Genomic DNA, 14,559 nt, shown 5'->3' with positions numbered 1-14,559 from the left:
GGTCCCCCCTGGCCACCTGGGTCCCCCATGGCCACCTGGATTTGCCCCATGGCCACCCGGGTCCCCCCTGGCCACCTGGGTCCCCCCATGGCCACCTGGGTCCCTCCTGGCCACCTGGGTCCCACCTGGGCACCCATGACCCAAGGTCCCTTCCATGGAGGGTCCCCACACACACCTGGGTCCCCCCTGGCCACCTGGGTCCCCCCATGGCCACCTCGGTCCCCCCTGGCCACCTGGGTCCCTCCTGGCCACCTGGGTCCCCCCCCGCTGGCCACCTGGGTCCCCCCACGGCCACCTGGGTCCCCATGGCCACCTGGATCCCCCCATGGCCACCGGGGTCCGGGGGGCACCCAGGGGTCTTGGGGGCACCTGGGCACCCAAACTGGATTAAATCCTCCCTCCATTTGCATTTACACTGGATTAAATCATTGAACAATCCGGATTTGCACCCAAACCGGATTATTTCTCCCCAATTTTGCATTTACACCCGATTAAACCATTGAACAATCCGGATTTGCACCCAAACCGGATTATTCCTCCTCGCTTTTGCATTTGCACCGGATTAAATCCTTGCACCATTTACATTTGCACCCAAACTGGATTATTTCTCCCCGTTTGTGCATTTGCACCAGATTAAATCATTGAACAATCCGGATTTGCACCCAAACCGGATTATTCCTCCCTCCATTTGCATTTGCACCGGATTAAATCCTTGAACAATTCAGATTTGCACCCAAACTGGATTATTTCTCCCCATTTTTGCATTTACACCGGATTAAATCATTGAACCATTTACGTTTGCACCCAGACTGGATTAAATCCTTGCTCCATTTGCATTTACACTGGATTAAATCTTTGCACCATTCACATTTGCACCCAAACTGGATTATTCCTCCCTCCTTTTGCATTTGCACCGGATTAAATCATTGAACAATTCGGATTTGCACCCAAACCGGATTATTTCTCCCCAATTTTGCATTTACACCCGATTAAACCATTGAACAATCCGGATTTGCACCCAAACCGGATTATTCCTCCTCGCTTTTGCATTTACACCGGATTAAATCCTTGCACCATTTACATTTGCACCCAAACTGGATTATTCCTCCCTCCATTTGCATTTGCACCGGATTAAATCCTTGAACAATTCAGATTTGCACCCAAACCGGATTATTCCTCCTTCTTTTTGCATTTACACCGGATTAAATCATTGAACCATTCAGATTTGCACCCAAACCGGATTATTTCTCCCCAATTTTGCATTTGCACCGGATTAAATCATTAAACCATCCACATTTGCACCCAAACCGGATTATTCCTCCCTCCATTTGCATTTGCACCGGATTAAATCATAAAATGCAGATTTGCACCCAAACTGGATTATTTCTCCCCAATTTTGCATTTACATGGGATTAAATCATTGAACAATCCGGATTTGCACCCAGACTGGATTATTTCCCCCTCCTTCTGCATTTACACCAGATTAAATCATTGAACAATTCGGATTTGCACCCAAACCGGATTATTTCTCCCCAATTTTGCATTTACACCCGATTAAACCATTGAACAATCCGGATTTGCACCCAAACCGGATTATTCCTCCCCGTTTTTGCATTTACACCGGATTAAATCCTTGCACCATTTACATTTGCACCCAGACTGGATTATTCCTCCCTCCTTTTGCATTTGCACCGGATTAAATCATTGAACAATTCGGATTTGCACCCAAACCGGATTATTTCTCCCCAATTTTGCATTTACACCTGATTAAACCATTGAACAATCCGGATTTGCACCCAAACCGGATTATTCCTCCTCGCTTTTGCATTTACACCGGATTAAATCATTGAACCATTCAGATTTGCACCCAAACTGGATTATTTCCCCCTATTTTTGCATTTGCACCAGATTAAATCCTTGCACCTTTTACATTTGCACCCAAACTGGATTATTTCTCCCAAATTCTGCATTTACACTGGATTAAATCATTGAACAATCCGGATTTGCACCCAAACCGGATTATTCCTCCTTCTTTTTCCATTTACACCGGGTTAAACCCTTGCACCGTTCACATTTGCACCCAGACCGGATTATCCCCCTCCCCCACCCCACTTCCCCATCCCCCCGCCACCCCATCGCCTCCCCCTCCCCCTCCCCTCCCTCCGGATCAATTCCTCCTCAAACCCGCCCAGATCCGGTTTCCTTTTTGAGGCAGAAAACAAAACAAACACCACAAGAATTCGCTTTTCGCCCGGGATTGCGCCACATCGGATTAACCCTTCGGCGCCTGGTCCCGCTTTGCGTTTACACCACGAGGGGCTAAAACCCCCCCTGGGGGGGTCTCCCCTTCCCCCTTAATCCGGATTTAATCTAAAAATTAATAAATTAAACCGGTTTTACGCCTTTTTTTGTCATTTTTATGCAATATCCCGGGTCCTTTTGACCCGGGACAAACGCGGCGCCTCCGGTTGCGAAACCGGGCTCGGGGCCAACCCCCCCCCGGGGAGTTCTGGGAAATTCGGAGCCAAACGCGCCCTCGGTTTATATCAATTTATTTGTTTTTTAATCGTTAATCCGGATACTCGAGACGGGCCCAACCCCCCCCCGGAGGTAAAGCGATACCGGTCACCCCCCCCCATCCCCCCCCCACGGGGTATTGGCGTAATCGGGGCTAAAAGGGGGGGAAAGTGGCGAGTGGGGGCGGGGGCGAGTGGGGGATGGGGGGGGGCGAGTGGGGGGTGCGGGGGGGGCGAGTGTGGGAGTGGGGGGTGGGGGGGGTTGGGGGGGGCGGGGGCCGTCGGTGGGAGGTAAATGCCCCCCGATGTGGGTCGCGATGTGGGGCGCGGAGCCCCTCGATGTGGGTCTCGATGTGGGTCTCGATGTGGGTCGCGATAACCCTCGATGTGGGTCCCGACACACCCCGATGTGGGTCTCGATGTGGGTCGCGGCGCCCCCCGATGTGGGTCGCGGCGCCCCCCGATGTGGGTCGCGACACCCCTCGATGTGGGTCTCGATGTGGGTCGCGGCGCCCCTCGATGTGGGGCGCGATAACCCTCGATGTGGGTCCCGACACACCCCGATGTGGGTCGCGATGTGGGTCGCGGCGCCCCCCGATGTGGGTCAGGGTGCCCCTCGACGTGGGTCGCGGCTCTCCCAGATGTGGGTCGCGACGCCCCTCGATGTGGGTCGCGATAACCCTCGATGTGGGTCGCGGTGCCCCCCGATGTGGGTCGCGATGTGGGTCGTGATAACGCTCGATGTGGGTCTCGATGTGGGTCGCGGCGCCCCCCGATGTGGGTCGCGATAACCCTCGATGTGGGTCGCGGTGCCCCCTCGATGTGGGCCTCGATATGGGTCGCGATGCCCCTCGATGTGGGTCGCGATAATGCTCGATGTGGGTCGCGATGTGGGTCCCGACACCCCCCGATGTGGGGCGCGATGGGGGTCGCGGCGCCCCTCGATGTGGGTCTCGCCGTGGGTCGCGGCACCCCTCGATGTGGGTCGCGATAACCCCCAATGTGGGTCGCGATAACGCTCGATGTGGGTCGCGGTGCCCCCTCGATGTGGGTCGCGATGTGGGTCGCGGCGCCCCTCGATGTGGGTCGCGATAACCCTCGATGTGGGTCGCGGCGCCCCCCGATGTGGGTCGCGATGTGGGTCGCGGTGGGTCCCGGTGCCCCCCGATGCCCGCCCCCCCCCCCAGCCCCCGCGTGATTAATGCCCGTTAATTAGCGCCGGGCGGGGGGATTCGGGGCTGGGGAGAGCGGGGGGGGGGGGGCGGGGGTAATTAAGGGATTGGTAACGAAATTAATTGATTTATAATCTAATTAAGTGTTTTAAAACAAAATTAATTAAGTGATTTAGAAAAAAATTAATTAAGTGATTTATAACAAAATTACTTAAATTATTTATAACAAAATTAATTGATTATAACAAAATTAATTAAACGATTGATAACAAAATTAAGAGATTTATAGCAAAATTAATTGATTTATAACAAAATTAATTAAATTCTTTTAAACAAAATTAATTAAATTATTTATAATAAAGTGATTTGTAACAAAATTAATTAAATTCTTTTAAACAAAATTAATTAAATCATTTATAATAAAGTGATTTATAACAAAATTAATTGTGATTTATAACGGAATTAATTAAATGATCTATAATAAAATTAATTAAGTGATTTATAACAAAATTAAGTGATTTATAACAAAATTAATTAAGTCATTTATAACAAAATTAAGTGATTTATAACAAAATTAAGTCATTTATAACAAAATTAAGTGATTTATAACAAAATTAATTGATTTATTAAAAAATTAATTAAATTATTTATAAGAATATTAAGTGATTTATAGGAAAATTGATTTTTAACAAAATTAATTAAGTGATTTATATCAAAATTAACTAAATTATTTATAACAAAATTAAATTATGTATAACAATTAAGTGATTTATAACAAACTATTTATGACAAAATTAATTGATTTATAACGAAATTTATTAAATTATTTATAACAAAGTAATTTATAAGAAAATTAATTAAGTGATTTATAACACAATTAATTAAATGATTTATAACAAAATTAATTAATTGAGATTTGCGTTAATTGCTTCGGGATTTGCTTTAATTGCTTTGGGTTTTTTTTAATTGCTTTGGGATTTGTCCTAATTAATTATCCGGGGCCTCGTCGTCATTAATTAGTTCAGGCTGTTCCCCCTGATTGTGGTGGCAACAGAGAGACGTTGGGTGGGGTCTGTCACCCAAGAGTGGAGAACCTCAACCCAACGCTGGAGAACCTCAACCCAAGAGTGGAGAACCTTGACCCAAGGCTGGAGAACCTCAACCCAAGGCTGGAGAACCTCAAGCCAAGAGTGGAGAACCTCAAGCCAAGAGTGGAGAACCTCAACCCAAGAGTGGAGAACCTCAACCCAAGGGTGGAGAACCTCAACCCAAGAGTGGAGAACCTCAACCCAATTGGAGAACCTCAACCCAATTGGAGAACCTCAACCCAAGAGTGGAGAACCTCAAGCCAAGGCTGGAGAACCTCAACCCAAGAGTGGAGAACCTCAACCCAAGATGGTGGTTGGTCCCTGGAGAGGCGTGAGGACCTCTCCAGGAGTTATTTATTTACAACTGCGTGGACACGTTCTTCTCGCCTCCGTCCTACTCCATGGGGTAGACGGGGGCCTCCACTTCCGTCCTCACCAGGTTGGAGGCGTGGCTGAAAGAGAGGAAGGTGGGCCACAGTCAGAAGAAGACCTCATGGCCCTTCCTCATCCTCAGCATCGCTCTATACTGGGCAAAATGGCTCCGTACTGGGGAAAAATAGCTTTATACTGGGGAAAAAGAGCTTTATACTGGGGAAAAAGAGCTTTATACTGGGGAAAATGGCTCTATACTGGGGAAAAAGAGCTTTATACTGGGCAAAAAGAGCTCTATACTGGGCAAAATGGCTCTATACTGGGCAAAAAGAGCTTTATACTGGGGAAAATGGCTCTATACTGGGCAAAATGGGTCTATACTGGGCAAAATGGGTCTATACTGGGCAAAATGGCTCTATACTGGGCAAAAGGGCTCTATACTGGGCAAAATGGCTCCATATTGGGCAAAATGGCTCTATACTGGGCAAAAAGAGCTCTATACTGGGCAAAATGGCTCTATACTGGGCAAAAGAGCTCTATACTGGGCAAAATGGCTCCATACTGGGCAAGATGGCTCTATACTGGGCAAAAAGAGCTCTATACTGGGCAAAATGGCTCTATACTGGGCAAGATGGCTCTATACTGGGCAAAAAGAGCTCTATACTGGGCAAAATGGCTCTATACTGGGCAAGATGACTCTATACTGGGCAAAATGGCGCCATATTGGGCAAAAGAGCTCTTTACGGGGCAAAAGAGCTCTATACTGGGCAAAATGGCTCTATACTGGGCAAAATGGCTCTATACTGGGGAAAGTGGCACCATACTGGGCAAAAGAGCTTTATACTGGGCAAATGAGCTCTATACTGGGCAAAATGGCTCTATACTGGGCAAAATGGCTCTATACTGGGTAAAAGGGCTCTATACTGGGCAAAAGAGCTCTATACTGGGCAAAATGGCTCTATACTGGGCAAAATGGCTCTATAATGGGCAAAAGAGCTCTATACGTGTCAAAATGGCTCCATACTGGGCAAAAAGAGCTCTGTACTGGGCAAAATGGCTCTATACTGGGCAAAAAGAGCTTTATACTGGGGAAAATGGCTCTATACTGGGCAAAATGGCTCCATACTGGGCAAAAAGAGCTTTATACTGGGGAAAATGGCTCTATACTGGGCAAAATGGGTCTATACTGGGCAAAATGGCTCCATACTGGGCAAAAAGAGCTTTATACTGGGGAAAATGGCTCTATACTGGGCAAAAAGAGCTTTATACTGGGCAAAATGGGTCTATACTGGGCAAAAAGAGCTCTATACTGGGCAAAATGGCTCTATACTGGGCAAAATGGCTCTATACTGGGCAAAAGGGCTCTATACTGGGCAAAATGGCTCTATACTGGGCAAAATGGTTCCATACTGGGCAAAAAGAGCTTTATACTGGGCAAAAAGAGCTCTATACTGGGCAAAAAGAGCTTTATACTGGGCAAAATGGCTCTATACTGGGCAAAATGGGTCTATACTGGGCAGGATGGCTCCATATTGGGCAAAATGGCTCTATACTGGGGCAAAATGGCGCCATTTTGGGCAAAAAGAGCTCTATACTGGGCAAAATGGTTCCATACTGGGCAAAAAGAGCTTTATACTGGGCAAAAAGAGCTCTATACTGGGCAAAATAGCTCTATACTGGGTAAAAGGGCTCTATACTGGGCAAGATGGCTCTATACTGGGCAAGATGGCTCTATACTGGGCAAAATGGCGCCATATTGGGCAAAATAGCTCTATACTGGGCAAAATGGCTCTATACTGGGTAAAAGGGCTCTATACTGGGCAAAATGGCTCTATACTGGGCAAAATGGCGCCATATTGGGCAAAATGGCTCTATACTGGGCAAAATGGCTCTATACTGGGCAAGATGGCTCTATACTGGGCAAAATGGCGCCATATTGGGCAAAATGGCTCTATACTGGGCAAAATGGCTCTATACTGGGCAAGATGGCTCTATACTGGGCAAAAAGAGCTCTATACTGGGCAAAATGGCTCCATACTGGGCAAAAGGGCTCCATATTGGGCAAAATGGCGCCATATTGGGCAAAATGGTTCTATACTGGGCAAAATGGCGCCATATTGGGCCAAAGAGCTTTATACTGGGCAAAAAGAGCTCTATACTGGGCAAAATGGCTCTATACTGGGCAAAATGGCGCCATATTGGGCAAAAGAGCTCTATACTGGGCAAAATGGCTCTATACTGGGCAAAATGGCGCCATATTGGGCAAAAAGAGCTCTATACTGGGCAAAATGGTTCCATACTGGGCAAAAAGAGCTTTATACTGGGCAAAAAGAGCTCTATACTGGGCAAAATAGCTCTATACTGGGTAAAAGGGCTCTATACTGGGCAAGATGGCTCTATACTGGGCAAGATGGCTCTATACTGGGCAAAATGGCGCCATATTGGGCAAAATGGCTCTATACTGGGCAAAATGGCTCTATACTGGGTAAAAGGGCTCTATACTGGGCAAAATGGCTCTATACTGGGCAAAATGGCACCATATTGGGCAAAATGGCTCTATACTGGGCAAAATGGCTCTATACTGGGCAAGATGGCTCTATACTGGGCAAAATGGCGCCATATTGGGCAAAATGGTTCTATACTGGGCAAAATGGCTCTATACTGGACAAAAAGAGCTTTATACTGGGCAAAATGGCTCTATACTGGGCAAAAGGGCTCCATATTGGGCAAAATGGCGCCATATTGGGCAAAATGGCTCTATACTGGGCAAAATGGCGCCATATTGGGCCAAAGAGCTTTATACTGGGCAAAAAGAGCTCTATACTGGGCAAAATGACACCATATTGGGCAAAATGACGACATATTGGGCAAAATGGCTCTATACTGGGCAAAATGGCTCTATACTGGGCAAATGAGCTGTATACTGGGCAAAGAGCTCTATACTGGGCAAGAGGTGACAGCAGAGGAGGAGAAGCGTCACTCACCGGCACAATCTCCTTGGGTTTGCGTGTCAGTCGCTGTGGATGAAACCAAAGCTGGAGAAGACCTTCCCGCGTGCCACCTCCCCCCACCCCTTGATGCCCCCTGGAGGTTGCCCCCTCCCCTCTTACTTGCCCCCGGCTTAACTAAGCCCAACCCGCGGTTTAGGGAGGGACTTGGGGGGGTCACTCACCATCCCGCAAAGTCCCTGGCCTTCCAAGCGTCCACCACCTCGGCGATGCTCCTCACGGCGCGGCCATCAGGGAGCTTCAGGTCATCGTTGGGTTCACCGTTGAAGTTGCCGCAGGGGGCGCAGAGCCGGTTGGCCAAAGTGGCCCCAACCGTCACCGTCACCTCCCCGCTGGGGCTGAAGAGCACGTCCATCCCCGACGGGTGGGAGATGGTGATGTTCTCCGCTGCGGTGGTCAAGGAGATGGCTTTGGCCACCACAGCTGGAAGGCGGGTGAAGAGACCGTTGACCTGCAGCGAGGAGAAACATCAGAAAAGGGTTAAAAATATCCCAGAATGCCCCAAAAAAATAGTGCGGCGCAAAGATATCGTCGAGGTTGGACACCTAAGGGCGTCTGAAGGTGGAGGAGATAAATCCCACCCAACTTCCATGTCTTGATGACTTCATGTTGCTCATCAAGGGTTGTCCATGCTCTGCTTACCCACACCTCCATGTTGGCATTCACGGTGATAAAAGCGTCGCGGAAGAAGACAAAGATGGCCGCCGCGGCCGGGGTGTTGTCGTCCCGGCACTCGCTGACCTCCACCACCACCTTGAACCAGTTGGGTGACTTCTCGTCGCAAAGGGCGGCCACCTTGTAGGTGCCGCTGGCCAAGAGCCTGCCCTTGGCGCCGTCAAACGTGGTCAAGGAAGCCCCCGGTGAGACCCGGCACCGGCCTCGCCGCTTGACGCACCGCTGCGCCCCGTCCCGCGTGGTGCACACCTCGTCCTGGGGACACCGAAGGTCCTCACAGATGAGGCCCCGGGATGGGTGGCAGTTGCATTTCATGGAGCAGTTGCTGGAGATGATGGTCTCCCCCACCTGGAGAAGAAAGGCTCAGAGGTTCATCCATCTCCAAGTTTGGGAGATCCATCTAGATGGGATCTGTTGACCCATCTAGGTGGGAATCCACCTCACCGAATGAGTCCCCAGATCTGTTGACCCATCTAGGTGGGACAACCCACCTCAATGAATGAGTCCCCAAATCTGTTGACCCATCGAGGTGGGACAACCCACCTCATGGAAGGTTGAGGCCCAAACTGCGTTGACTACGTGGGACAACCAACCTCATCAGAGGTGGAATCTCCAAACCCATTCCATCATCTAGATGGAACAACCCACCTCACCAAATGAGTCCCCAGATCTGTTGACCCATCTAGGTGGGACAACCCACCTCATGGAAGATTGAGTCCCCAAACCCGTTGCATCATCTAGATGGGACAACCTACCCCATCAAAGACTGAATCCCCAAACCAGTTGCATCGATGAGGTGGGACAACCCACCCCCAACCCTTCCTCAACCTGATTCCCACCAAAACCACCAACCCCAAGCCTTGATGGTCAACCCCACCTTGAAATACCGTCCCTGGTGGACGCAACCACACTGCTCCAGGGACACGCAGGTTTCTCCATCGAAGAGGTACCCGTCATCGCACTGGCAGCCCTCGAAGCACGTCCAGCTGCACGGGGTGCTGGTGGTGAGGCTGGCGCAGGTGAAGTCGCACGTGCGGGTGCAAAGCTCGTAGTGGCTGTGGGGTGGGCAGGCGAGGGCTGGGAAAAAGGGACAAAAACCATTATTTCCCCCCAAAAAAAACCTCATGACCCTTTTTCCCGGAGCCAATGGGGTGTCTCCATGGTTGACCGATGGTCTTGGACATCTCTGATGGCTTCAGAAGATGTTCAACCAACCCAGTGCTGGTTTTAACACCCAACTTGAAGCATTTGCATATCGCTCATCACCTTGAGGCGTGAGTGGGTGCCCGTTTTGGGTTAATTTCATGCAAATATTGACCTTTTGGAGGTGGTGAGTTGGAATTTCTTCCTCCCGGGGTGGTTTTTTGGTGGGAAATAGGTGCTTGAAGCCCTCAAACGAGCTTTTTTGGGAGGTTTAGAAATAATTTTGGGGTATTTGATAGATTTTGGGGGAAATGAAGCAAAAAGCAGCGTCGTGCGCTGTTACACGGGTCGTTCGTACGTCGTCTTCGTGGAAAGAAGGACCAAAAAAGGCCACGATGGCAAAATTGGAGGGTTTTTCTGGGGGAAAATGTGGCTTTGGAGGGAAAAAAGGAGTTGGGGTGGCGCCGTGGGGGTGTCCTGGAGGACTTACGGCAGAATGTGCTTGTTCTCCACCCGCCGATCGCGGCGCCGGCGGCTTGGCACGCGGCGGCGTAGGCTTGGAGGCCGTGGCACAGGACGTCGCGGGCGCCCTGGGCGGCGCAGAGGTCGTGAAGGCAGTGGTTGAAATACTCCACCGGGCTCACCCGCGGGTGGCACGGCCCGAAAGGTCCCGCCGGGTCGCGGATGAGCCCGCAGGAGTCGGCGGCGCTGTAAGGGGCGGCGTCGGCGGTGTCGCACACGGGGCATGCCGTGCCGTCGCAGCCGTCGGTGCACGCGCCTTCCTCCACCGGCGTCTTCCAGGAGGTGACGAACTCCTCGGTGCTCCGCGCCAGGGACCCGCCGGGCAGCTGGAAGTCGTCGCCGGGGTCCCCGTTGTAGTTGCCGCCCAGCCCGCAGACGCGGCCGCGGTAGGCGTCGGGGATGGTGACGAGGAGGTAGGTGGCCACGTTGTAGAGGAGGCGGAGGCCGGCGGCCGTCTGGAGGACGATGTTGTTGCCTTCTTGGCCAACCCGTAGCTTCTTGTCCTCCGTCACCAGCGGCAGCGTGTAGCGCTCCCCGTCCACCTGGGGGGTGCACGTAGGACGAGGAGGTGTTTACACACACATTGGTTACACCCCAACTCCCGAATCGGAGTATTTTACACACAGGGCCCACGCAACTTACCGTCACCTCCCACTTGCGTCCCCTCTCCATGCTGACCGTGTACCCGTGGATGGTGACCACCACCTTCTTCATCAGGGCCAGGTTGCCACCTCGGCTCACCTCGTGCTCCAGCAGCACCGAGAAGTTCGTCAGCCGCTGCTCCGCCTTGCAGAGCCGCGCCAGGACGTAGGTGCAGGACCCCCGGAGGTCGAAAGCTCGCCCGTCGAACGTCACGTAGTGGGGGTCTCCCGACACCACCAACCGCCCGTAGCCGGCGGGGTAGCACCCCAACACCCCGTCCTCCACCCGACACTCCTCGTGGGCGCCGCAGAAGACTTCCTCGCACTCCACCGCCCCGCCGCCTTTGCAACGGCACCTCTCCCCGCACGTGGCGTAGAAATCCTCGCCCTTCTTGTAGTAGCGGCCCTGGTGCTCGCAGCCGCACTCGCCCGCCCGCACGCACTCGTCGCCGCTGAGGACGAAGCCCTCGTCGCAGAAGCAGCCTTCGGCGCACGGCGCCGACGCGCAGCCCTCGGGGGTGGCTCCGCCGCGGCACGTGGCCGCGCAGCTGCTCCCGCAGAGCTCGTAGTGCGAGTGACGGGGGCAAGAAGGACCTGCGAGAAGGGGAGGAGAAAAATATGAAGCCCCACTTGGGTTTGGAGATGAAAGCATCAGGGGGAGTGTCTCCATCAAAGGTTGGGGGCAAATGCGAGCAGGTCTTTGGTGGTGGGACATCATAGTCTACAACAAAGCAGTCTACAACTACCTGAAGGGAGGTTGTAGCGGGGTGGGAGTAGACCTCTTCTCCCAGCTGACTAGCGATAGGACAAGAGGACACAGCCTCAAGCTTCACCAGGGGAGGGTCAGGTTGGACATTAGGAAGCATTTCTTCTCAGCAAGGGTCATTAGCCATTGGAAGGGGCTGCCCAGGGAGGTGGTGGAGTCACCATCTCTGGAGGGATTCAAAAGCCGTGGAGATGTGGTGCTGAGGGACATGGGTTAGTGGTGGCCTTGGCAGTGTTGGGTTATGGTTGGACTTACAGAATCAATGAGGTTGGAAGAGCCCTCTGGGCTCATCGAGTCCAACCATGGCCCTGACACCACCATGGCAACATGACTTGATGGTCTTCAAGGTCCTTCCCAACCCAAAGCTCCTTTCCAAGCATTTCTTCTCAGCAAGGGTCATTGGAAGGGGCTGCCCAGGGAGGTGGTGGAGTCACCATCTCTGGAGGGTTTGAAGACAAGACTGGACACGGCGCTTAGTGCCATGGTCTAGTTGACTAATTGAGTTGTAAGATGTTGGAAACGGGGTGAATAAAACCGATTTTGGAGCGTTTTTGTGTTTCCATGACGCCGAGCGAAGCCAAGGGTGGGTGGTTGGGCTCAAAACCTTATTTTGGGGCGGGGGGGGGGGTTGGAATCCCCTTGTGGCCCCGCTCACCGCAGAAGGTCGGCGTCCTCCACTGCTCCACGCCGACGCCGTGGCTCTGGCACTCCGTCACGTAGGCGGCGATGGCTTTGCACAAGGTGTCCCGGTGGCCTTTGTAGTGGCAGGCGTCAAAGGCGCAGTCCTCCAGGAACGGCGCGGGGTCGACGACGTGGTGGCAAGCCCGGAAGGGTCCCCCCGTCCTGGCGATGACCCCGCAGTAGCCGTCGCCGCGGTAGGGCTGTTTCTGCTCCTCGTTGCACGCCGGGCAATCCCCCACGCAACCGGCCGAGCAGCCGGGGACGTCTCCCACCTTCCAGCTGTCGGCCAGCTGGATTTCATCCGCGGCCCGTTGGCCGTCGCGGGTGATGAAGTCATCGCCGGCGTCGCCGTTGGCGTTGCCGCAGAGGCCGCAGACGGCGCCGGCGTAGGAGTCGGGGACGATGACGCGGGCGTAGCTGTACCAGTCGAAGCTCACGCGCAGGCCGAAGGCGGTGCGGGCGAAGCCGTGGACGCCGCTGTAGTAGAGCTCGAACTGGCCCTTCTGGGTGAACGGGAGCTCCACGAAGGTGCCGTTGACCTGGGGAAGGTGACGGGGAGGGCGGGTGGTGGCACCAGGTGGCAAAGGGCTAGTGCAAAACACGCAAGATGTGGGAGTTTTCACAAAACCTCTTTGCACGGGGGAGGATTGTGGTCTACAACTACCTGAAGGGAGGTTGTAGCAGGGTGGGAGTTGGCCTCTTCTCCTGGGCAACCAGCGATAGGACAAGAGGACACAGCCTCAAGCTTGGCCAGGGGAGGGTCAGGTTGGCCATCAGGAAGCATTTCTTCTCAGCAAGGGTCATTAGCCATTGGAAGGGGCTGCCCAGGGAGGTGGTGGAGTCCCCATCTCTGGAGGGGTTCAAAAGCTGTGTAGATGTTGTGCTGAGGGACATGGGGTAGTGGTGGCCTTGGCAGTGTTGGGTTAAGGGTTGGACTTACAGAATCCCAGACTCAATGAGGTTGGAAGAGCCCTCTGGGCTCATCAAGTCCAACCATGGCCCTGACACCACCATGGCAACTAGACCAGGGCACTAAGTGCCATGTCCAGTCTTGTCTTCAACCCCTCCAGAGATGGTGACTCCACCACCTCCCTGGGCAGCCCCTTCCAGTGTCTAATGACCCTTGCTGAGAAGAAATGCTTCTTAATGGCCAACCTGAACCTCCCCTGGCCAAGCTTGAGGCTGTGTCCTCTTGTCCTGTCACCTGGGAGAAGAGGCCGACTCCCACCCCACTCCACCCTCCCTTCAGGTAGTTGTAGACTGCACTAAGGTCACCTCTGAGCCTCCTCTTCTCCAGAGGAGAAGAATTTTTTGCATGAAGGAGATTTTATGGTCAACCACAAATCGCTCGTGGTTTTTGGGTGTTTCTACACCACCCAGGGGGGATTTCCAAGCAAACGCAAATTACTCAAGATTTGGGTGTTTCTGCAAAAACCTTTTGCCTAAGGACGGTTTCCAGATCGATATTAAACGGAAAATATTATTATTCAGAGAGAAAGAGTAAAGGGAAAGTTGTAGCTAAGCCTTTTGTGCAACACTTTGGCTACAACGAGGTGGGAATTGAACCGTTCCCAGATGAACTGAGTCACTTTGCAGCTGTCGGGGAGAAAGGAAATATAAACCCATGGGAGAAAAAAATGGAAGACGTCAAGCGAAGAGGATGAGTTTTGAAGTAGTTTTGGTGTTACTCATGGATATTTTTCACTCATTTACTCTGCCAGAGTGAAAACTGGCTGTTTCCACCACATAGTAAACAAGTTGTAGATATTTTTATTTATTTTTTTAATTTTTTTTTTTAATAGGAACTTCTTTAAGTGTTTAAAAATAGTTTAAATCCAAACTATCTGCTCAGGGCTTCCTCTGGAGATGACAGACAGAAATTGATGCTTGAATGAGGAAAAAAAGGAGGATTTGAGGGACAAAAAGGAGAATTTGAGAGAAAAAAAGGAGGATTTGAGAGAAAAAAAGGAGGATT

The 14,559-nt window shown here is 51.8% G+C and overlaps 2 protein-coding genes across 2 annotated transcripts in view; one reads left to right on the top strand and one right to left on the bottom strand.

The window, feature by feature from the left end:
• Positions 1–2,526: 2,526 nt before the first annotated feature.
• LOC137677433 (IgGFc-binding protein-like) overlaps positions 2,527–14,559 on the top strand; it is a 72,622-nt gene continuing 60,589 nt past the window's right edge. The window contains exon 1 of the mRNA XM_068424737.1: positions 2,527–2,610. The gene's annotated coding sequence lies outside the window, so the exon portion shown is untranslated. The remainder of the gene's footprint in view (positions 2,611–14,559) is intronic.
• LOC137677434 (IgGFc-binding protein-like) overlaps positions 5,085–14,559 on the bottom strand; it is a 30,247-nt gene continuing 20,772 nt past the window's right edge. The window contains exons 13-19 of the mRNA XM_068424738.1: positions 12,559–13,123; positions 11,139–11,731; positions 10,465–11,038; positions 9,709–9,908; positions 8,799–9,179; positions 8,321–8,607; positions 5,085–5,228 (exon numbers count right to left, since the gene is read on the bottom strand). Of these exons, the coding sequence (XP_068280839.1) occupies positions 5,171–5,228; positions 8,321–8,607; positions 8,799–9,179; positions 9,709–9,908; positions 10,465–11,038; positions 11,139–11,731; positions 12,559–13,123 (2,658 nt within the window). The 3' untranslated portion in view covers positions 5,085–5,170. The remainder of the gene's footprint in view (positions 5,229–8,320; positions 8,608–8,798; positions 9,180–9,708; positions 9,909–10,464; positions 11,039–11,138; positions 11,732–12,558; positions 13,124–14,559) is intronic.

This window comes from Nyctibius grandis, unplaced genomic scaffold (assembly GCF_013368605.1).
Source record: "Nyctibius grandis isolate bNycGra1 unplaced genomic scaffold, bNycGra1.pri scaffold_59_arrow_ctg1, whole genome shotgun sequence".
Classification (NCBI taxonomy): Eukaryota; Metazoa; Chordata; class Aves; order Nyctibiiformes; family Nyctibiidae; genus Nyctibius; species Nyctibius grandis.
This window is presented reverse-complemented; position numbering and strand designations above follow the sequence as displayed.